The sequence below is a fragment of the Rhipicephalus microplus genome, chromosome 6 (assembly GCF_043290135.1).
Source record: "Rhipicephalus microplus isolate Deutch F79 chromosome 6, USDA_Rmic, whole genome shotgun sequence".
NCBI classification, from domain to species: Eukaryota; Metazoa; Arthropoda; class Arachnida; order Ixodida; family Ixodidae; genus Rhipicephalus; species Rhipicephalus microplus.
Genome location: NC_134705.1, coordinates 171,661,456 through 171,686,932, shown reverse-complemented (window position 1 = coordinate 171,686,932; position 25,477 = coordinate 171,661,456). Strand labels below are relative to the sequence as shown.

Below are 25,477 nucleotides of genomic sequence, written 5' to 3'. Positions count from 1 at the left end.
AGAACGCCAACATTCTGCATGGCAATCAAGCATTCTACCACAGAGCCACGCCTGGTATCGGAAGTACTTTTCAAGTAGACCCCAAAGTCCGTGAAACGTACGCCAATTGTGGTTGCAGTGCTGGCTATAGCCCTACCTCTTAAAGTGTTCCACACTTAAAATACCTTTGTCCAAGGCCTTTGACACAGATATAGGCGTCTCTATCAAAACCTCGGCTAGCCTGCCTGAGGTATACTTATTACTGTTCGTTTAACACCTGTAGCCCATGGTGTTTCTGTACGTGGGCTTCCACTTTTCGCTGTGCGTTGGCATGCTTTTTAAATACGTACTTACGCACAAATGCTCTGCGCTATCGATACGTCACGTCTTGATTGAAGACACGCCGTCATCTTGCTGATGTTGCGAAGACTTTACATATATATGTACTCCTAAAATTCAGCCGTCACGTCGGCTTATCGTCAATTGCAGTTAGGTGCCATAAGCGGTAGTTGATTTATGTAGCAGTATACAGGGCTACCATCATCGCAAGCCCCAGCGCTTTACATAAGCTTATCGATTCTGGTGTTATTAGTACTATTGTTCCTTTTGGCATTGTTGTGCAATTGCAAAAATGGTTAAATAAACATCTCCAATGTTCAACGTATGCTTGTGCGTGTGGCATTTGTGCATATATTTAGCGTCATTTCTTAACGTATCGCTCAATAAACAGATTATACAACACGGTCACCTTCCCTCCGCATGCTTCGCATGACGTCGATTTCAATGTTACGTGGAATTGGTCGAATTGTTAATTGACCGCGGCGGTCGCATATAGGGGTGGAAATAAAATTTTAGAGCCCTAAAGATCGCCGGAGGGTCGAAATTCGCGAAGGCCGCCCCTGCGGCGCATGCCTCATATCCACCTCGCCGCCTTGGCGCGTTAAACCTTACTGTTATATTGCCCGTGAAGTATTCATCTGTAGCTTATTCTGTTGTAAGCTGTTAGAGGTCTGCTTCGTGTGGTTGCCGATCTTCAATTCCAGCCTCGTTGTGGTAGCAGCTTTGAAGGGGGCCTACAACACTTCTTCAGCAATGGCCACAAATGACAGCGCCGTCAACCCAAAGTCCATGGTCACTGACTGATTTTTCCCCGCCGTGGTGGTCTAGAGGCTAAGGTACTCGGCTGCTGACACGCAGGTCGCGGGATTGAATCCCGGCTGCGGCGGATGCATTTCCGATGGAGGCGGAAATGCTGTAGGCCCGTGTGCTCAGATTTGGGTGCACGTAAAAGAAAAACCCAGGCGGTCAAATTTCCGGAGCCCTCCACTACGGCGTCTCTCATGATCATATGGTGGTTTTGGGACGTTAAACCCCACATATCAATCATCAATCACTGACTGATTTTTGCGTCGAGGGCTACAGGGTTTCCGTGGCCGCCAAGAGATGTCACCACATACATACGCGCTCGCCTGTGGTCCCGACCACGGCATATTGCACCCACCCTCGGCTATGCGTATGGACCCGTTCCTAACATACACAGATATTCTAGAACATCAAAGACTTGAAAGACGTAAACTTCCGCCCCCGGGGCCAAAGATCAGTAAAGAATCTCAGGTAGCGTGGCGTCGCCTGCAGACCTTGTCTTACCCCAATCCACACATACTGTCCAAGTCAGATCCCGACACATACGCACCACAGTGCAGGTTTTGCGTCACTACATCAACCACCCTGTACCAAAAGGTATGGGAATGCCCACACAATCCACCTCTGCCACCCAGAGCACAGTACAACACTGTGGGGTTTGAGGCAGCTCTGTCCAGCTCGGATCCGAAGACCCAAGAGGCCCTCGTGAGACGAGTGAGGACAGCGGCCGTGCCAATGGGATCCCGGACTAAGGAGCCCACTCACCGACACTCCTTTCTCGGTCGCAAATAAATGTTTTATTCACTCTCTCGTGGTCCCACTAAATGTAAGCAGCACATTTTCTGTATGTAAGGACGCCTGTTCTGGCTCCCTTGCCATCCACCCCTTCTCTACCTTGTGTAGATTTACAAAAAGAAAATGGGGGGGGGGGGGGTACGAGAGTAGAGAGAAAGCGTTTGAAGCGCGCGATAGATCCCTGTAACTTCGCTCGCACTTCATGACTTCGAAAAATTTTTGCGGCAGTAATCTTGCGAAGCAATAAACTCTTTTAATAAACTCATTCGATTTTTACATCTAGAAGTGTACAAATTGTCGGCTTACATAACTTCGAGGTGGTTATGCCTGTTCACTTTGGCTAATTGATTTCGCATGGCGGCTGTGTGGGAATGGTGCTGCCTCTGTATTGGCCTGTGATGGCTAAAATATGAGGTATCCGCAAGGATAACAAACACCAGGTCAAGAGTCTGACGGAATGCCGTCTGGTTGTGGACAAATAGTGAAATACAATGAAAAAAAAAAGTGCCGACCAAGATAAAAACCTAGGTTGTTGTGAACAATGCTCCTGTGCGGGAGCCTTGTTCACGGTAGAGAGTTCTTGTTTGTCTGCGAACTTCTTTGCGGTAGCGTTATACCGAATAGCGTAACTGTAAACTTGACCGGATATGTGGTGCCATCTAGTGGGGCCGAGACGAACCGGGCAAGAGTAGACACGGCCGGGCTAGACTGCACCTGAGCGCGCAGGTGCAGTCTAGCCCAACCGCCGAGCTCGTGTCCTTCTTGTCTCTTTGTCGACGTTCTGTTCTCGCGCTTTAACTATCGTGGAGTAGAGTTGTTAATTTAGTGACTCGTTCATCAAAGTTTTGTCGCTGTCTACTCGTCACAGGCCGTGCGCGGCTTGCGGCCGTCGTCCACCTGTTCGCCGATGTGGCGGCCCACGCGAGGAGGCACCGAGTGCCGGCCGAAGGAGAGGAGGAGCAGCGGACAACTGCTCGCGTAGCATGATCACAATCGCCAGCCGGACATGCCTTCCATCTGGAGGAGCCTCATCGTGCTTCTGGTGCTCGTCATCGCCGTCCTACAGGTGAGAGTGGTGGAACCACTGCATGCCCGTATCTTATGTGGTTCTATAAAGAGAAAAGAAGAGAAAAGTGAGTCCCGTAACTGTCTGCATCAGAGTGCGACACCTCAAGAGTAGCTCACGAGGAATGGTGGTAAGGAGGGATTATAAGGATAGGATTATAAGGCCTCTCCCATGTTAACTGGCGGAACATGGGAGAGGCCTTTGTCCTGCAGTGGACGTAGTCAGGCTGATGATGATGATGATAAGGATAGGATTAAAAGGTAGATATAGGAAGGAGAGAGCGAGGCGCAAGGACAGCGAACGACAGAAAACGATGGAAGTAAGGAGGAGATGGGAAAGATGGACACGGTCGCAGGAGTCCGAGGACGGGGCACCACACAGCGAAAGTTCTTGTCGGCGACAAGAGATGGCGTAGGCGAGCCAGTCGGCCACAGCTGCGCTGTCGTTGGAGATCGCGTGGGCACAACCGGTCGGCACGAAATCCAGAGAGCGAGTCGCAGGCCCACATCCATCTCTCTACTTACCTGTACCGCCGGCTTTAAACGCGGTAGCCTTTCTTGAGACACTGTTTAGAAAACGTTCGTTTACAATATGTACAAAAAGACAAAAAAAATCATAACATTCTAACTATAAGGGGAACATGGACATCGGCACATCTATGTGCCAAGGCCCACGACAAACATCACTAAAGTTGCAGTGAACAACACACGATTACTCGAATGTACGTGGCAGACTTGGCATGAATGTACAAAATAACAGAATGGATATCAAGCAACAATGAATGGAATAGCACAATGATACAATAGATGCTACTAAACACAATTTGTTACAAAAGAAAGCATAAACAAACACTCGATAGGCACTGTTTAGCACCACGTCGGTGGAACATTGAGATGTACCCTTTCGTGTTCAATCCTATGGGCCTTGCGGTAACCTTCAGCGCGAGCCGTGACGTCAGTATTCTCGTCTAGTCACGTTATTTACAGAAGAACCTTTCTTGGCTGCACGCGCTCGCCGCTCTTGCTCCTCGGCCAGGAGGAGAGACGAAGCATAGCATGCAGCCTCTTTTGAATCACCGAACGCGCGTACCTCCGCTATTTCGGCACTGTGTTTTTTCGACTCTAAAAAAAAGTTCTCGTGGCTACGTGCTCCTTGTCGACTATAGTTCACAACTGCTACACAACAACTAAAAGTAGAGCTCTGGGTGGTTTAGAGGCTGCTTGGAATTTATTTTAATACGAAAAAAAAAAAGGTTTCGAAAAAATGAGAGAAGAGTATATAGAGCACTGCAACGTCGTGATGGCTGTTCCTGGTATGTTGCTTTAGAATGCTTGCTCTTGTTAGCTGCGGGTTTTGGGAGGGGGCGTTTTTTATCACACGCTGGGCTTTTTTTTTTTCGCTCGTTGTGGTTTTGGTAAATTGCTCGCTCTTCACGATAAAGTTCACTTGGAAGTCAACGCTCTTCTTCGTTCGTTTCCATGTCCCGTGTCTTTCCTACTACTGTAATTGCTCTATGAAATGGGATTCCGACTAGCAGGTACCCGCACCTTGTGTCATTATGACAGTGTCGGCGCGCTACCAACACACTGTCCAATGTGCACTGTCGTTCTTTACGAAAGGAAACGTCTTATCGTGTGGCCTGCGCTCTGCGGTGGCTGCCTACAGCTTCATCAACCGACGGCTGAAGAAAGCTCGTCCGCTGTTGGTGGCACTTCCCGCTATCAGACCGGAGCGGGAGTGTTGTCTAGCAGCGCTTGTCCAACGCCAATGACTCGTCAGTTTGTTTGCCTATAGATGACGCCAAAAGCAGACGTGCTTTATTTAGCTGTCGGTTGATGGTGCAGCCGCTGCGTAACCGCCACAGAGCGCAGGCCACGCGCTCGCGTGTTCCCTTTCATAAGGGACGACTGTGTACATTGGTAACGTGTCGGTGTGTTGCATACAGAACGATTTGTCTTCGTGCCCGCTCTACAGCTGTGCCCCTCGTTGCTAACGCATGCGCAGGTGGTGCACATCGCCCTGCTGTCTCGGCTCGAGGCCCGCAAGAGCCGCGGCGCGGTGTCCGGAGGCGACGCGTCGCTGGCGCAGCGCGATGCCTTCGAGGACCGGAGCCAGATGCTGGCCGCCATCCGGCGCAGCGCAGTGCTCGACTCCAGCGGAGAGTTCCACATCGTCAACTTCCTCGCGCGCGCCGATAGTCTGCTCGGTAAGGGATGCGTGTTTTAGAGGCGAAGCTCCTTAAGCCGTGGGTTGTGCGTTCGCGATGTATGTAGTAGTATTAGTAGTAGTAGTATTAGTAGTATTAGTAGTAGTAGTAGTAGTCTTAGTAGTAGTAGTAGTAGTAGTAGTAGTAGTAGTAGTAGTAGTAGTAGTAGTAGTAGTAGTAGTAGTAGTAGTAGTAGTAGGTAACCACTTCTCGTTTAGTTCTCGGAATGGCCACTGGATGGCAGCACTTCTATATGATGAATATATGGTCAACGGATGTGAGATCGTGGTACTTGGAGTGTTCACTAGATGGACAGACAGACAAGCAGACGAACGGATGGACGGACGCGCGGGCGGATGGTTGGACGAACGCTTCGCCCCACTCATCATAAATCACTCTGTGGATATGCTGTGATTTTTTTATAATGCGGTAGCAATTATATGGACAGTCTCGGCTGTCGGCTGGTTGTTGCAGTCGCTGCGCTCTCTCTCTCTCTCTCTCTCTCTCTCTCTCTATATATATATATATATATATATATATATATATATATATATATATATATATATATATATATATATATATATACCCTTCGTTATACCCTTCGGCTTATGCAACGCAGGCGCGTTGCATAGGCCGAAGGGTATAACGGTGAATTCGTAGGGTCCGTCAGGTGTTACAAATGCCGTCTTCGGGAGATGTGACTACATCCACCTGCCAATATCCAGAACGCAAATGCAATAAAGAAAAGAAATCTGCTCCCCGTAGGCAGTCCAATGCGTCATCAGAACTGGGTAAAGGGTAGACGTTTTCGCGCGTAATTTTATTGAGTCCGCAGTAGTGAACGCAGAGCCTGTTGGACCAGTCTTTTTCCTTAACGAGGACTACCGGTGAAGCCCAGCGACTGTTGGATAACTCGTCGATGCCACGCTTCATCATGTCATCCACTTGTTAGTTGATGGCATGGTGTTGCAGCTGACAACACACGGTATGAACGCTGTCGTAGTAAGGCTTGTTAAAGGGCCACTCACCAGGCCCTTTACCAAATTTAGGTAGAATGTGGAAGTTGTTGGGTGTCCGATGAGGAAGGTTCTGCCACAAAATGATTTTGAATCGTTTCATTACGAGCTGAGAAAACTGATTTTTAGGGGCGAAGCTCCGTATAGCGGCACCCGTTCGTCCCTCGTAGCCGTTGTAGTAGTGTGTAACAAGTATAACATTTTTAACTCCAAGGTGGTGCCGGTGAGGGATTTCTTCTGTGCGTTGTTGAACAATAAAAGATAGTGCTCAATGTACATGCCAATGGCTGCTAAGGGGGAATGAGAGACAGGAGAATTAGGCTTTTAGTTAACGCGCACGCTGCGAATTTTTTACGGTTCAACAACGCACAGAAGACAAGAAAGGGTTGCTACGTTATAGTCGCTGGGCGTAACCTCCTATAGGTTTTAGAAAGGTTTAGCGAACGTTGGGCCGCAGTGCCATGAATACAGTGAACTAGTATATACCATGAACTCGAGGTAGTTAAAGGTGGGAAGTAGACACGAAGCGCAAGCCGTAAGAAAGTGTGCGTGTGCCACCTCTCGTTTAGTCCTTGGAATGTCCGCTGGATGGCGGTGCTTCTATATGGGGAATATATGATGAAAAGATGAGAGATGGTGGTACTTGGAGTGTTGAATAGGTGGACGAACGGACACACGGACAGATGCATGGACGGACGCACGGATGGCTGCACCGACGGACGGATGCATGGACGGACGCATGGACGGACGCACAGATAGACGTGCGGACGCACGAACGGACGCACGCACAGACGGGCGGATGAACGCTCGGGTGGCCACACAGACGCACGCATGGACGAATGGAAGCAAGAACGAATGGACGGACGGATGCTTCGCCCCGCTATCCATCATTCACTCCGTGGATATGCTCCCATTTTTTTTTAAGCGGCGCGAAGCGAGGATGAGAGGAGGTGAGCTGGAAACCCTTGCTGCTTCTCCGCGGAGCCTTCGCAAGCCAAATCTATTCCCTACCCTCTCCGGCATCCGACCAAGAGGTCACGTGTTCATGACGTGCCCGAACAAGCCCAACCCCCGTGCACGCGAGCAGCGTTTTAAAGACGATAATAAAGACGATAGTTAAAGATGATAGTCTTTCTTGGGGACCTTCGACGTAAAAATTTTGGTCTGTCCGTCTGTCTGTCTGTCTGTGTCTGTCTGTCTGTCTGTGTCTGTCTGTCTGTACATTTGTCTGTTTGTCCGCCCTTACCGATACCTCAAATGGCACCAAACGGCCAACCCTATCCGCAGCGTCCACCAATATTGCTCAAGGTTCAGCGTTCATACTTGTTTGATTGTCAATTAGAATGCAATTATTGCGCATATCCGAGGCACCATAACAACACGTCGATGTTTTGTATGTGTGCCTTTATACTAGAAAAGGCACACACAAGTAATTTCTAAGGACCATAGTGTTTATCACGCTGCGCTGACAGTGCAACGCGATGCTCAAAAAGCTAAGTGCTTCCAACGTTTTTCTAAGACGACACGGTGGTGGCACCTGCCCATCGCTTTGCGTTCTACACCTTATCACCTCCGTGCCACTGTGGTCTAGTGGCTAAGGTACTCGGCTGCTGACCCGCAGGGCGCGGGTTCAAATCCCGGCTGCGGCGGCTGCATTTCCGATGGAGGCGGAAATGTTGTAGGCCCGTGTGCTCAGATTTGGGTGCACGTTAAAGAACCCCAGGTGGTCAAAATTTCCGGAGCCCTCCACAACGGCGTCTCTCATAATCATATGGTGGTTTTGGGACGTTAAACCCCACATATCAATCAACCTTATCACCTCCGTGACTGGCACGCATCTTTCTCCGCGGGCGCGCACGGTTTCCTTCTTTTTCGAACTGCCAGATGGCGCTCGTGTCTAACGTGCCTCGATGCACTCGTTCACCTCCGCTACACGCTCGAGGCACTCCCACAGCTCCTCCAGTATACCATTAATTAATTTTCTTGCACAGAACCTCAAATAAACGTTCTCTTCACTCTCTCCTGACGCAAGACTATAGTCTTTCGACGACATATGCAGTGTAACATGCAGAATCGGGGACAGTTTTTTGTTGTTGTTGACTACGCAGTGTTATTATTTTATGTCGTAGTTCGCTGTGCGTTTCTTTGGGGTAGTTCGGAAACGCTGGCTTAGATCAAGCTTAGAGGCGGTAGAATAGATGACCACAATGAGTTTGCGAACGCGTAGGAGCGTTCCACGGCTGTCGTCTGCTTTATGGGCTCCACCATAGAGAATGGGCCGACCGTGGAATTGCGGGGACACGAACGCATGCTAAACGCCGGCACTATAGCCCCGCATCTCGTGTCAATTCACGGGTAAAAAATAAAAAAAATAACGCTGACATTCTACCGTCATAGCATTAATTATTTATGTAGAGATTGATCAATCTCTTGAAGCAACAAATACATAAACTACGCATGTTGTGTTAAATAATTTTCGCAATGTCACGTGCCATGTGCCATTGTCGGAGCGTCAGAGGAGAGTCGTCTACGTAGAGGATCAACCTCACTGCATTGCCGTGTACGTAGGGCCATTCATACGCGCATGTTATGCCCTCTCTGGGCGCGCGCCCGCAAAAGGAAGGGGGAGCAGCGTTCATATTGAAATTTGATGCATTTACGCGGCGCGTAGCGTTGCAAATTTTGGCAGACCTGATCATGAACGCCGCATCTATACGCATTGTGCTTGTCAGATGAAAATTGTCAAACCTGGCGAGTGGCCCTTATAAGGCCGGTGTCAATAGTGTGGACGACTGCGGATGCTCGGCCTAAACATGGCTGATCGCATTTGAGTGAAGCGCGGGAACGGAGTAGAATGTTAACGGTTTCTTCGCGTTGGTTAATGGATTAGTAGCGTTGGAGAAAAACTCAACGTTGTCAGCATCCGCAGTAGGTGGTGTGACGGCACAAATCGAGACTGACATCGCAGGGTCGGGCATAGCCGCAGGGAAAACGCAGTCAGAATGTTCGTATTCTCCGAGAGATTCCCCACGGAGTACTAATGAAGCACTAGCAGAAGGATAACATGAGTACACCCCAGAATAACCGTTGTAGAGTACGACAATAGAGAGTTTTAGTACTGCGTACGCTGCGTACGTGGCGGCGTTGCGTACGTAAGAACGCCACGTTCTGCGCAGTGCGCATGCGCAGACTGCGACGCGCACGTATCGCGTTACGTACGCAGCCGCTACGTACGCACGCATGAGATGCGTGCGTGCGTACGTATGAGGTGATCGCGCCGCTCTCGAACAAGTTCGCGACAGCGCGAGACTTCGTTTTGCAAAATGGCGGCATCGGAGGCAAGCACCGACCGGCTCTGTGGCTTAAAATATGGCCATATTCTGGCTATAACACTTGGATTGGCTCACATTGGCTGTCAACAATACGTGCTTCTATTTTGATCTACCAGATGGCGCAACACACTTCTTTCTCGTTACGTACGCGGGGACTACGGCGTACTAAAAGCCGATTAGTGGCAAACGACGCCACGTAACGCAAGGCGCTTGCGTGATGCGTACGTAGCACCATTCCGCAGTACTAAAACTCTCTATTAGCGAATCGAATCAAGACGTTCCGACGGCGCGCGTTACTAGGTGATGGCATAAAAAGAACAGGTGCTGTCGCAACAGGGGCACATGATACCGGAATGAGAGTGGCGGAGAATGGTTCAATGGTGACGTCCGAAGCTGCGAACACTTCACTGGATTAGCAATCTTCAGGGTCGAAGCTGGACATAGACAATGTTAGTTCAGAACAGGCGCAGTCTACTAGAGCAGAATTTGACGATAGGAAATTCCATCCAAGAATAACGTCATGCGAGGAACGGAACAGGACCACGAATACGACGACATGCATGGCACCTCGAATAACGACTCGCGCGGTGCACAATGACGACGGCTGAATGTAGTGTGATGTAGCCGTTCGCAAAGAGGAGGGGTCGGTAGGGGGAGGGGTCACCTTGTTCAAATTGCGGCAGAGTTTTTCGCTTATGACAGACACAGTTGCTCCAGTGTCGACATGGGTGACGGACGCCATCTACAGATAGTTCAATTTCGTTCTCAGGACAAAGATTAGGTCTTGAATTGTTCGACAGTAACGCAGCTCTTCCCCCGGAACTGCAGTTGTCAGTTTTCCCCTCGTAGTGGGCTGCGGTGACGTAGCATTGAGGAGAAGTTGACCGGCGGTTGTTGGATCGGTGGTGGCTAGTAGTCGGGTCTGGAGGGGTATCAACAGGAACGGCATATGGAGGGTGAGCCGGAATGTAGTTGGAGGCTGCGGCATATGGCGACTGCGCCTGAACGTAGTTTGAGGCCCCTTAACTGTCACGACGAGGAAAGAGTCGCCGGCGGCAGTGGCGAGCGACGTGAACTGGGATGCCACTAAAAAAAAAAAAAAAAAAAAAAAAAAAAAAAAAAAAAAACATACGCCTTTTTTCTGCGCCAGCGCAGAAAACAGGCATTGGTGCGGCATCGGGAGCATCCCGAGGTGGTCCCGCATAAGCCGCCGTGACAGGTCGCGGTAGTGTCCGGTTACGTAGTTCCAGCTGTTCCAGGATGAAGACTATAGGCGTTCCCAGCACCTCCGCCAATTCAGACAAGGCTGCGTTAAAGGCGGGAATCGCGACAGCTGGACACATGTTTCAATACCGTAAGCGCTAACTAACAGCGTGGGTACCGATCGCTCGTCATTGTCTTTCTCTTCTTCCTTCGTCAAGCTGCTTAAAGGGCCCAACAACAAGCTCCGAAACGCGCATGAAAAAGCTCTCGCACTTTTATTGATCGTGACCAACCTTGTTTCACGCGCAGTGACGTCAACTGGGTGATCGGCGACGTCACTCAGCACGCAGTTCTTCGATTGGTCTAAACCAGGCCTCAACAAAGAGCAATGCAGTAAACGCCTCTGATCGCCGAGTTTAACACGTCACTGCGCGTGTGGGGTGGTTGGTCATATATATATATATATATATATATATATATATATATATATATATATATATATATATATATATATATATATATATATATATATATATATATATATATATATATATATATATATATATATATGTGTGTGTGTGTGTGTGTGTGTGTGTGTGAAAGTTCAACAAATAAAAGAAACAAACAGCCGCCCATGCTCGGCAGCCAGCTTGTCGCGATGCGCCAACGTGCGCTTATCTCCCACGCGTACTTTGCCCCGTGGATGGGGGCAGGGGTTAGGTGTTTGTGCGCGCGCGCTTATCCTTCGGTTATAAGAATCGTGTACGTTGGCTTTTCACCGGAACTACAGTACTGTACTGGAACCGTTGCGTTATTTGCCTGGATCACAAAGGTCACTTCGCTCGCAGGGCAGGCTCTCTTAGCGAAAAGAGCGCGCTTTTCAAACACAGCGAAGTATCAACTGGGACACGACACTCGTTAGTTCGCACTCATGTATTTACCTGTGATTACTTTTTGTGGGCCCGTTTCTTGTTTAAACACCGCGTTAAGCGTTGAACTGTAAACGTTGTTAGTTAGCTCTCGTCCGGTGTGTGTTGTTATTGTGCGTCATTTGTGCGTCAGCAGCGTGCTGTGCGTTTCGATCTGCTAGCCCTTCTCAGCGTTACATTCCGAGTTGATGCTGTCGCATTTCTTGCTTCGCCCTTGTGGCGAAATGGTGGCTTTTAAAAATTTTTACAGGAGGGCTTTTCTGTTCTGTTGTAGCTCTCTTGCTGTGGAGAGGTTGAGGTGAATATCACATCGGCTAATTCTTATCAATAAGTTCTACAGAATACAGAAAGAAAAAAAAAACCCTAAGGGGACCCAAAGTCAACAATGAGCGAAGAAAGAACAACGTAATGCCACACTGAGATAAGTTGAGATAACATGACAATGTACCGTTTTCTTGCAGCAGTTCGCACTGCAACAAAAGTTCCCACGTTCCTCTTTCTACCGCAGTATTTCTGCTAACACATCATTCCATATCTCTCAATTCGTAGTAGTATAGCACAAGCGCTTATCCAGTCTGGTGTCCGCGAAGAAGTCTTTGAAGAAAATCTTCCCGATTTTCTGGAGATCAATCTCAAGCCATAGTTCAAGTAACTTTTTTAGAATGTGAGGGGTGGTCTGTTCAAGCTTGCTTGCTTCTTCTTTAACTTTCCTGTTTCATTTGCCTACTTTACGCACTCCGAATAAGCATGACCAACGTTTTCATTTTCATGGGCACAGTGGAATTGCGGTTAGCTGGATCGATGTATTTTGTGGAGGAAGCTGTTCGTATATACTACTTTCAGCCAAAGTCTGTGGCTGTTATGGTCTAGAGCAGTGACGTCACACTGATCTCAGCTGGCGGGTACAGTCAGAAATTTTGCTGCAACAACAGAAGGAACTGTAAAGAAAGTCAAAACGGGGGTGGGGGGGCGAAGAAACTGTCTGCTAACGTTGCTGTTTCAGACATCGCCTTTCCGGTACCTTATACATGGCTCCCTTCAGGTTTCCGGTGAAGGTATCTGTACTGATATCCACAATGATGACAGTTCTGAACTAACAGTTTCATGGTGTTGTGTCGACACATAATCGTATGGGGGCCTAAAAAAGAAGTGCTTAAGACCAGTCTAGTGTCTGTTGTAGCTCACCCGAACAAAGCGTTATTAAACGTGGGATAGGCGAAAAAAAAAAGAGGGTTTTAGAATAGCAAACTTCTAGAACGCAAAGATTTGAGGTCCTTGAGGTTGCACCTTAACTCGCTCACTCGACGGGAGACCACAAGAGGTCGGCGTACGACGCATCTGCAGTTGGCGAAAACGTGAACACATAGCGTTGCGTATGCGTTTTTTTTGAAGTCGCTAATAGGGAGATTTAGAATATCGTTTGCAAGCGCTGCGGGCGTTGCGTGCGAAGCGGGCGTCAGAAGAGTTTTAGAATATCGTTTGCCCTGCTGCGAACCGCAACGCACGATCGCAGCGACACCGTAGCCTCGAAACCAGCGCTTGCGGGCCACATGCGGGCTGCGATCGCCGCACGCGATTTCGGATTTTCTGCGTGCGATCCGCGAACGCCGACTCGCGTTACGACGCATGTGCATTGGCAGCGACCGCAAGGGCTCGCGGTGCGCCGTTCTAAAACTCCCTAATAATGCGAATGCCATTTGGCAAAGTCACAACACTTTGATTCTCGTGCGAGCGCGGGCTGCTAACGAGAAGTCCGTGGGCCGCGCGTTTGAGACGCGTCGTCTGGAGATTTTAGGTTTGTCGTTGGTAGAAAATGATCATTATCATTCACCGGCGCGCGCTCCGTCACCGCTGAAGTACTCAAAAAAAATTGCCCGCAGCTTCCCTCGGGGCAACACTGAGGAGGATGCGGAGCATATAATTGGTTAACGGGGTGTTAAAGTGCGACTTACTTGGGTCGATGGCTAAATTGGTTAACGTGGTTGTGAAATGGGGTGTTAAATTGCGACTTACTTGGGTCGATGGCTAAATTGGTTAACGTGGTTGTAGGAGGGGGTGTTAAATGAGTGAACACGTACACACGTATGCGAAAGGGCGGCGCTGGTCGAAGGGACGTCGATCATTGTGTTTGTGGATTCGTTGGAATTCATTTCACCGCGACCTTGGACGTCGACGCGCCGTACAAACCAACCGACGAGCGGCAACTGAGCGAGCGAGCGCCGACCTTGAGTATATATACAGCACGACGGCGCATGCACTGTCAGCTGTTGAATGTTCTCGAAGCGCGACGCCACATGCGCGTCCACTGGAGAATCAGGAGAATTGTAGATGTCGAACGCGGTGTGTAGAGGAGGAAGGGTGCACAGATGGTGGAGGAGTGAAGCGCGCGCGGTGTGTAGAGGAGGAAGGGATGCACAGATGGTGAAAGAGTTGGCGACGGCGCGACGGCGCATGCGCGCGCGTCAGCTGTCGAATGTTCGAGAAGCGGTGCGGACGGCGTGGACGGCGCGGACGGCGCACTACAAGGCGCGAGTATAAGATGCTTCCGCATCTAAAACACCATTAGAAATACCTTTACGTGGTATTGGTATGGACTTATCTCTGCCTGTCATTTTGTCTTTTGAAGCTTCCATTTCTGTTTTCTCTAATGCGACAGTATGCGCGGCCGTCCGGAACTATATTGATGAAACTAATATGTTGACTAATTAACCAGTTTCATTATCCTAACATGTCCACATAATTATATACGTATAAAATCAGATTATTGCTCTATTTTAAGAACAAATTCGTTTATGCAAATATTTACATGCATTACATTAAGCACCACACTTTGCTAGGCTATCGATTATCTTTCTGTTATACCTCCATCATTCCAAATCTGAACAGTAAATTTTAAAACCATTCGATTCTTGGCCGATCTTCCACAGTGGTTATGCGCCACTAATAATAGGACAACAACAACAACAACAACAACAACAACAACAACAACAACAACAACGACAACGACAACAACAACAACAACAACAACAACAACAACAACAACAACTACTACTACTACTACTACTACTATTACTATTACTATTACTACTACTACCACTACTAATACTATTTCTATTACTACTACTTACTACTACTACTACTACTACTACTACTACTATTACTATTACTACTACTACTACCACTACTAATACTATTTCTATTACTACTACTTACTACTACTACTACTACTATTACTATTACTATTACTACTACTACCACTACTAATACTATTTCTATTACTACTACTTACTACTACTACTACTACTACTACTACTACTACCACTACTAATACTATTTCTATTACTACTACTTACTACTACTACTACTACTACTACTACTACTACTACTACTACTCGGTACAAATTCATCGGCAGAGACTGAACCTGCAACTTTGGGACAACGCGTTATGCCAACTTAAACCGAAGACGACGCAGCGAGTGACGGAAAGGAAAACGATAGGTGTAACATCATGGGAGAGGAAGAGAGCATATTGCGCCAGATAACCAACGGTGGTTAAGGAGGTTGTAGTTTTAAATCAAAAAGAAGAAATGGACATGGGTCTGACAAGTAGTGCGTGGGCAGTATAGCCAGTGGTAATTAGGGGAACGGGCTGGGTTCACTCAGGAAAGGAACGTGCGAGGGGGGAGACGGCAAGTTAAGTGGTTAGATGAGATTGAGAATTTTTCGGGTATAGCATGGCAGCAAAAAGAACAGGACCCGGTTGATCGGTGGAGCATAGGAGAGGACTTTGCCCTGCAGTGCGCTTAGTTAGGCTGATGGTGATTTAATACCAAATTTGCAGGTTCGGCCCCTTCTGGAGGGATGTTGTCCTTCCGTCGTATTTGTTCTCATTTAAATGATAATTACTACAATACAATTAAAAGAGTACTGGTAATGTCCCCTGTACTTTCTTTGGCTCCATTATCTGTTAGTCTTTACTAAGGTTTTATAAACAAAGAAACGAGGCTCTAACGATTCGCTCCTTTTGTTTTTCTACCTATAGCTTATAGGTAGCGTACTGAGTAACTATAGTGACTGGAACGACGTGTGACCACCTGCTCCCTCTTGCGCAGGGTCTCGAAACCACGTGCGTCCGGACGTGACCCTCGTGACGCAGAGCACGGCGAATCACCTGCACTATCTGGTGGCGCTGAGCGAACGCTGGCGAGGACCCCTGGCGGTCACGGTGTTCGCACCACGGTCGCAGCTGTCGCTGGTCGTCGAGGTGCTCGTCCAGCTGCGTCGATGCGTGCCCGCTCTCAGGTGAGCTGTGCTAGAGGGATTGCCCTGTATACTTTGTTAGTGGTTACTCAATAATCTAGCAGTCACCCGATATATCGATCAATTGATCAATCGAGTGCCGAAAGCGAGAAGTTTTCGGGGATAAAATGAAATCATCTTGCATGGGGTATGCTGAACTGGAGATCATTTGGGAGAGGCGCATGTCCGGCAGTGGAGATAAACAGACTGAGACTCATGATAGCTCGCTCGCTCGCTCACTCACTCAACTCACTCAACTCACTCATTCACTCAACTCACTCATTCACTCACTCAACTCACTCACTCATTCACTCACTCACTCTCAACTCATTCACTCACTCAACTGGCTCACTCAACTCGCTCACTCAACTCACTCACTCAACTCACTCACTCAACTCACTCACTCAACTCACTCGCTCACTAACTCAACTCACTAACTCAACTCACTCACTCAACTCACTCATTCAACTCACCCAACTCACTCACTCAACTCACTCATTCACTCACTCACTCAACTCACTCATTCACTCACTCAACTCACTCACTCAACTCACTCACTCAACTCACTCTCTCACTCCACTCACTCAACTCACTCCACTCACTCACTAACTCAACTCACTCACTCACTCAACTCACTCATTCAACTCACCCAACTCACTCACTCAACTCACTCACTCTCTCACTCCACTCACTCAACTCACTCACTCAACTCACTCACTCAACTGACTCAACTCACTCACTCACTCAACTCACTCACTCACTCAACTCACTCAACTCACTCATTCAACTCACCCAACTCACTCACTCCACTCACTCAACTCACTCACTCAACTCACTCACTCAACTCACTCACTCACTCACTCCACTCACTCAACTCACTCATTCAACTCACCCAACTCACTCACTCAACTCACTCACTCAACTCACTCACTCTCTCACTCCACTCACTCAACTCACTCACTCACGAACTCAACTCACTCAACTCACTCATTCAACTCACCCAACTCACTCAACTCACTCACTCAACTCACTCACTCAACTCACCCAACTCACTCATTCACTCACTCAGCTCACTCACTCAACTCACTCACTCAACTCACTCACTCTCTCACTCAACTCTCTCACTCAACTCACTCACTAACTCAACTCACTCACTCAACTTACTCAACTCACTCACTCATTCACTCACTCACTCAACTCGCCCTGCCGCGGTGGTCTAGTGGCTAAGGTACTCGGCTGCTGACCCGCAGGTCGCGGGTTCAAATCCCGGCTGCGGCGGCTGCATTTCCGATGGAGGCGGAAATGTCGTGGGCCCGTGTGCTCAGATTTGGGTGCACGTTTAAGAACCCCAGGTGGTCAAAATTTCCGGAGTCCTCCACTACGGCGTGTTTCATAATCATATGGTGGTTTTGGGACGTTAAACCCCACAAATCAATCAATCAATCACTCACTCAACTCGCTCATTCAACTCACTCAGTCAACTCACTCACTCAACTCACTCACTCACTCATTCACTAAGTGAGTGAGAAGTCAGTAAGTGATTAACCTCCACTCAATCAACAAGTTAATCTTGGTAGGAAGCGCAGCAACTTTTACACAGAACACAAGCGCTTAACTTCAACTGAACGTTTATTGCAAAAGTCATAGTATATAAACAGGATGAAAGAGAAAAAAATAATAAATCCTACCAAGGATGGATTCGTACTAATTGGCCCGATACAATTGTGTATCAATTGGTTAGGCCGTGACTTTTTAGGGGCGAAGCTCCTTAGGGCGTGGGTCTGTGCATTCCGTGGCGTTTGTTGTTTGTGATGTACGTAGCCACTGGTGGCACATACCGCTTAGAACGGGTATGTGCCACAGGGGATGCGAGATGGGAGATGGCGATACTTGGGGTGTTCACTGGATAGACGCACGCACGGATGGACGGACAGACAGACAGACAGACAGACAGACAGACAGACAGACAGACAGACAGACCAGCAGACTGATAGACGGATGAACGGACGCATGGACATACGGACAGACGTATGGACGGATTCATGGTTGGACGCATGGATGTATATCGTATGACCACATGAAACCAACAACGATCCGAGGAACATGCATTTACCTGTTATTTGCAAGTTTTCCACTGCAACCTAAACAGGAACCACTCATTCTTCATTTCACAAACCATAAGCCGTCATAAGGAAGGTGAATTGCGAGCCATCCATCGTCTCTAAGAGGCCCTCTAAGTGGCTAAGGTACTCGGCTCTGACCCACAGGTCGCGGGTTCGAATCGCGGCTGTGGCGGCTGCATTTCTAATGGAGGCGGAAATGTTGTAGGCCCGTGTGCTCAGATTTTGGCGCACGTTAAAGAACCCCAGGTAGTCGAAATTTCCAAAGCCCTCCACTACGGCGTCTCTCATAATCATATGGTGGTCTTGGGATGTTAAACCTCACATATCAATTATCAATCATCGCCTCTAAGAGCAAATAAAAGTTGCTTCCTATATATACTCATGCACTGTTTCTCATGATGTCTTTACACGATGATCAACTGGGCGAATTACACACGGGAGATTCATGGTTTTACCGATGATTCGCTCCGGAGCTTTGTTCACTCGTCATCAATCACACCGTGGTGTGCTGTGATTTTTCGCCAAGCCAATAAGCCATTACTTGAACACTGAAATCAAAATTAATTCGTCAGTGCAGCTGTAAACTTCTTCGCAGATCAGTTGAATGAACATACAATCGATTCTAAGAAAGCATGTGATTTTATAAGTAAATCAAAGGCCTGCTTGTTCCGTCAACCTTGAGACAGTTAGAAGGGCAAGAGTGGGGGCTAGTTGGTTGAACATTGTTGAGACTCACACCGCGCTGGAATTAAACACACAAATAAAGGACACACTGAAGCACAGGTAGGACACGCGCTCGTGTGTGTCCTACCTGTGCTTCAGTGTGTCCTTTATTTGTGTGTTTAATTCCAGCGCGGTGTGAGTCTCAACAATTGAGACAGTTGTTTAAGGTTCATCCCTATTGGTGGGCACATAATGTCGTACGAATGCGTCAATTGACTGGTTATGCAAATCAGTCAAGAAATTGATCACCAAATCATGCTATATCATAGTAGATTTACGCCCCTTGACAGCTGTGCACAAACTGTGAATCCACATGGCCACAAATCGATTGATAGTATAGTTGATCATTTGTATAAATGGTTTATAACTTCTCTGTTCATTGAATCGTAAGTGGTGTCTCGCATTTTTGGCGGAAAAGCCGAATGGTCAGGTGCGTTAAAAGGGGGTTTTCGATTCACGGGAAAATACCGGGAACAACATCGGCACTCTCGGTCTTTCTCATATGCAAATGGGTTCTGAGGAATCCTGCAAGGTGGCAGAACCATCAGAAAATGGCTAGCTAACAGAGACCAGTTTGTAGCACGAAGTCACAGGGAAATTCGGATTGCTCAGACCGAAAGCCTATTTAGTTTAAAAAAAAAGGCAGATCCCACGTACTGTGGGAATCGATGATATTCGAAGCACAAGTGGTAAATGTTGATATGCCACTCAGCACAACGTTACGAGGTAGAGGTAAATGATTGTTTACATTCACCATCTACTCACGTCACGTGATACCAAATTTAGTACATGTGGATCTAGCGAGACGAATGTGAGCACGCTATGAGCGTGGTATGTTGTCATGTGCTTACATGACACGCGTGTCAGGATTATCATGTTTGCACCACTCATATATTTCGTTATCCAGTGACGTCACGTAACACCAAGTTTGGTATATGTGGAGCTAGCAAAACTGCCACGAGCGCATCATTAGGGGCCAATATACTCCAATGTAGCGTTGACGCGCGCGCACGCGGGGCACAGCGGCGCTACGTTAGCAAAACGCGAGCACTTTATAGTCGGACGATAGGCGCGACCAGCGTCTGCTGGCGCGGCCCGTTGGCAACCGGTGCGAAATGTGTCATGCTGCATTTCGGGCCGTGGCGTTACCTAGATAACACTGCGTCTCCCTCTTTTCGTGACGGAGGGATGCTGGATGCGCTGAAACGCGCATGCATCAAAGCAACGCAGCGCGGCGCGCGCCTGCGAGTATATGGCAGGACCGGCGCCTGGCGTGGCAACGCTGGCGTGACGTGACAAAAGGAACGCCGGCGAGCACGCGCACCGCGTCACGTCTAAAAATGTATTGGCGCCTTGACTGTGGCATGTAGTGATGTTCTCACGTGACACGCATCTCATGCTTATAATGTTTGCACCAGTCACATACCTTCGTCATCCATTAGCGTCATGTAATGCCAAATTTGGCATATCTGAGACTATCAAAACGGCCGCGAGCGCATCATGAGTGTGTCATGTAGTCATGTTGCTACATGACACGCATATCGTGATTATCTTGTTTGGATGTGTCATTTACCTATATCGTCCGTTCTCGTCGCGTAATACCCACTTTGCAACATGTGAAGCTAGCGAAACGGCTGCGAGCGCATCGTGAGCGTGGCATGTAGTAATGTTGTTACATGACACGCATGTCATGATTTTCATGTTAGGGTCCCTTTGCTTGTGCTCGCCATGCAATCATACCATACCATACCGGTTTTGCCACATGCTATGCGAACGAAACCACCGCAAGAGCTGCAGGGCCATGAAATGTAAATCATGACATTCGTGACATACATGTCATGATTTTCATGTTATTACTAATCAAATATGTTCTTCATACAGTCATCTTATGCCATTACTAAGTTTGGTATCGATACCATAATCGAAACGGCCAGGAGAGCTAAAAGTCAAAGGCGGCTAGATAGATAGACATGCTCAAAGTCGCCGAAGTTCGTGAAGAAATGCTTCGCATTTAAAAAGAATATCATCCTGGCCCAGACATCGATTCCGAGATCAACGCTCTTCAATGGCGTTGGCTCTATCAATCTGGCTTTTAAATTTCCCTGTGCTGCCTTCTGCCGTTTTGCTCCGAGCCGTCACAACTGGTGCTACTAGAAAGGAGACCTCTGAGATTAGGGGCCGTTTCGCGACTTTGCCGCCAGGGTAAGGACGCATGCGACGCGGCATCGTGAGTAAAGCTGGATTAAGCTAACCCGGAAGCCAGTATGTGGGCAGCGCGAGCGTGCATTAATAGACAACTCGAGGTGCATGGACAAAATATTTCAAAGGGTTTCCCTAGTGGCTCCGTGCTAAGAATGGATGGTTGTTCATTTTTTTTAAGCACTGCTTGCGAATCCGGGCATGCAGCTACTATTTGCTCACGATGCAAATCAGTGTCTTGATCAGTACGGTTGAGGTGTACTGACAAAACAGCTAGTACCTACCGCACACCGCCTAACTTAGGACAAGCTGTCTGCTACCGTAGTCGTGCGAGCGGGATGGCGCAATTTCAAATACAGAGCGTCGAGAGAAAGATAGGCCCCACACCACTGTCACAGCCGCCTGTCCTTCTCCGTTTCCTTATAAAAATTCACAGCATATTCACGGAGTGAATCATGATGAGTGGGCCGAAGCGTCCATGCGTCCATGCTTTTGTCCGTCCGTGCGTCCGTCTGTCCGTCGGTCCGTACTTCCGTCCGTTCGTGCTTCTGTCTGTCTGTCTGTCTGTCTGTCTGTCTGTCTGTCTGTCTGTCCGTTCGTTCGTCCGTCCGTCCGTCCGTCCGTTCATCCGTCTAGTGAACACTCCAAGTACCACAATCTCGCATCTTGTCATCATATTGTTACGAGTAACTGTTTAAATAAATTATATACGATGGACCGTGCTTGGCGAACAAGATGGCGACAGTTCATCAACAACCAGCAACCGACGTCGTCTTTCTCTTTCCTGCAGCAAGGCTGTGCCGGCTGTTGTGTATCCTAACCCCCCGGCGGTAGAAAGAAGCACCGTCTCGGTGCTTGAGCAACTCGGATGCGGTAGAAAGAGGGTGATAAGGCTTGAGTCGAGCTATGTGCATGATGTCACTCGAAGGTGACGTTGATGACGCACATGCCTTCATATTGTCAATTTTGCCCTCACTGCCCAAATTCTTCCCCGAGGTATCTCCTTGGCCAAAATTACTGCCCTACAAGACCATACGGTTGAGCCCTCCAGAGTGAATGATTGCTGCACCTCAGACCATGAACCAATTCTATCATGTTCATCGGGCGTCGACGTTGACCACATGGTGCCATCAGACCTCGCTCCTGATCAAGCGAAAGCCCTCCGTGACGTCCTGGAGTGCTATAGTGATATTTTCGACTTCACCAGCACGGCCTTAAGCCGAACGAGTGTTGTTACTCATCGCATCAATACTGGCGACGCGAGCCCGATTCACCGACGTCCATGCCGGGTTTCCGCGTCCGAGCTACAGTCATAAAACAGGAAGTAGAAAAGATGCTTGCAAAAGACATAGTCGAGCCCTCTTGTAGCCCCTGGGCTTCTCCTGTCGTCCTGATCAGAAAGAAGGAAGGAACATGGCGCTCTTGTGTAGATTATCGGCATCTCAACAAAATTACGAAGAAATATGTTTACCCGTTGCCTAGAATCGAGGATGCCTTAGACTGCCTTTACGGTGCTACGTATTTTTCCACTATCGACATTTGTTCTGGCTATTGGCAGATCGCTGCAAAAGAGATGGACCGTGAGAAGACCGCATTCGTCACTCCTGACGTTCTTTATCACTTCAAAGTTATGCCCTTCAGTCTCTGTAATGCGCCGGCTACATTCGAAAGAATGATGGACTCATTGCTCCAAGGGTTTAAATGGTCAACCTGCTTATGTTATTTAGACACGTTATCGTTTTCTCGCCCACATTCGACTTCCATCTCGATCGTTTATCGGCGATTCTTGAAGTTTTTCGTTGAGCCGGACTTCAATTGAACTCTTCGAAATGCCACTTCGCTCGTCGTCAAATAACCGTACTTGGCCACCTCGTCGGTGCCGCCGGAGTCCGCCCGGATCCCGAGAAAATTCACGCCGTCACAGACTTTCCTGTCCCGAAGTCAACAAAGGACGTTCGCAGTTTTGTGGGCTTGTGCTCCTACTTTCGACGGTTTGTTAAAGACTTCGCCATCATTGCACGCCCACTCACAAACTTTCTGATGAAGGACACCCCGTTTTACTGGGGTGCTGATCAAGCTCCATCTTTTTCCCAGCTCACGACGCTCCTTACAACACCGCCGATTTTAGCTCATTTCGATCTATCAGCTCCAACCTAGGTTCGTACTGACGCTAGTGGGCACGACATAGGGGAAATGCTATTGCAACACCAATGCGGACATGACCGTGTTATAGCATATGCAAGCCGACTGCTATCTACCGCCGAGTGCAACTATTCAATCACGGAGCGTGAGTGTCTCGCTCTTGTGTGGGCAGTCTCCAAGTTTCGCCCATACTTATACGGGCGTCCATTCCGGGTAGTTACCGACCACCACGTGCTCTGCTGGCTGGCCTAACTCAAGGATCCCACAGGACGCCTCGCTCGTTGGTCCCTACGTTTACTACAATGCACGTTCACCGTAACGTACAAAACAGGGCGGTCGCATCAAGATGCGGATTGTTTATCACGCTACCCTGTGGAAGAAGCTGCCCATACTGACACCTTTCCAGACCTTCTGTCTGTGATGCAGCTACTCAACCTTGGCCACGAACAATGCCGGGATGCTTCCCTGCGAAGCATCATTGACAAGCTTGAATCAGTGTCTCGCGGCGCATCTCTACAAATGTTCCTGGTCAGAAACGGGGTGCTGTATCGCCGTAACCTCGATCCATATGGCCATGACTTGCTCCCCGTCATACCAGCACATCTTCGTGCGACTGACCTGAACCAACTTCATGACGCTCCTTTGGCGGGCCACTTGGGCGTCTCTCGCACATACGACTGTGTAAGTCGTCTTTCTCTTTCTTTCAGCAAGGCCGTGCCGGCTGCTGTGTATCAATATATTCATCATACACAAGTACCGCCATCCAGTGGACGTTCCAAGGACTAAACGAGAGGTGGCTACCTACTACTGCTACTACCATACATCGAGGGTGCACTATCCACGGCTCAAGGAGAATCGCCCTTAAAAAACGCGACTTTGAGCCATTCGAAGTGAACGTCGGTTTGCGGTGCGCCCTGGTTTACGCCACGCTCTCCGCTGCCGCCGGAATCTTAACGGAATCTACAGTCAGCACTCCCTCTTTCGGCAGCAGGGCGCGTGATTCGCGCGAACATATTGTTGCTGGGGGGGCGGAGCGCTTGGAACGGCCGGAGAGAAACCCGCCGGGTCGCAATGTCGAAGTCCATTGTGCGAGAAGCATAGTTGCTCCCGCTGCCTGTAGTGGGACGGATCGGCTGAGGAAAATAGAAGCAGAGTTTTAGTTAGGTGTGTTTACGCTCCGCTCAGCAGCTAAAGGTCGATTCACACGAGGGAACGGAGGAGGAATTTGCGCAGCGGACGGTGCATCGCGTGGCGTGCGTGTCATCAAAAGTTGCCGTCCTTGCTTCGTCCGGTCTCCTCCGCTCGCGGCACGGTGAAAATGCGTTGCCGCTATTTCGATCCGCCCGTTTGATGGTCGTATGCCCTCGATCGAGGGGATTCAGCGTCAAATCTGTCAACGTTGCTCGAATTAGCGTCGATTGAAAGCAGGCTGTTTGCTCAAAAGCCACGTGTTTCAGTTTTGCGGTAACGACTGAATGTGTTTCGTGTGACACTAGACGAGGCGAGTGGTCTTTGGTAACTAAGCGCGCTGCATAGGCATAGGAGTCGAGAGTATGCACGAGGACTCCGCGAGCGTAGCTCTGGCTGTGCACATGCATGCGACGTCTCCGCTGCTGTGCCCGATTAAACTAATCACGTGACTATTTGGTCCACGGAGCAGCGGGATTTCGCCCTCGCTTGTGAATCTAGCTTAAAGGGAACCAAGGTGGTGTTAAGTTTGGCCTGGAAATTCGTCTGGGCAGTCGCCGTTGTGCGTAAGCTGGTCCACGGGAAAGGCTCTCAATCCCTTCGGCGCCCAGTCTAACAGACGCTGTCGAAGATTTGAGCAATTATCCAGACCAAACAGCAAGCAAAGGCGAGTTCCCGTCCTTCAAATGCGGACCCTTTTGTCGTCCCTTCAAGCAGAAGTGGTGACTAATGGACTCGGCGACTCATTGGGCAACGGGAAAGCTGGCGTGACTGGCGACAGAGCTGACGGCGGAGCGGCGCTCCTTTTTAATCCCCAGTCAAGTAGCCGACCGGACGACTGCCTATGCCCGCCAGGCATTGACCCTGCTGGCCGGAGGATGAGACGTCGTGTCGCCGCGACGCCACAGAGAGGACAACAGAGACGGCGTCTTCCTGGGGGAGACCGCGGCGGCCGCCGCGGATCGCCCCGCTAATTGGGCGAACCGTGCGGCGGACCCTTTGAAGTATGCGGCCAGGATCGTGGGAACTCTCGACTAGCGGCACACACACGACGAGGAAGAGCCCTGCTGGTGCCACCTTGCCGTGCAGTGACGTTCACGTGGACCGGGCATGCTCGCCCCCCTCACCTGTTGT

The 25,477-nt window shown here is 49.0% G+C and overlaps 1 protein-coding gene across 1 annotated transcript in view; it reads left to right on the top strand.

The window, feature by feature from the left end:
- The window catches only part of LOC119167161 (beta-1,4-glucuronyltransferase 1), a 444,090-nt gene that overhangs the window by 32,126 nt on the left and 386,487 nt on the right, over positions 1 to 25,477 (top strand). The window contains exons 2-4 of the mRNA XM_037418601.2: positions 2,786 to 2,983; positions 4,988 to 5,189; positions 15,782 to 15,971. Of these exons, the coding sequence (XP_037274498.2) occupies positions 2,924 to 2,983; positions 4,988 to 5,189; positions 15,782 to 15,971 (452 nt within the window). The 5' untranslated portion in view covers positions 2,786 to 2,923. The remainder of the gene's footprint in view (positions 1 to 2,785; positions 2,984 to 4,987; positions 5,190 to 15,781; positions 15,972 to 25,477) is intronic.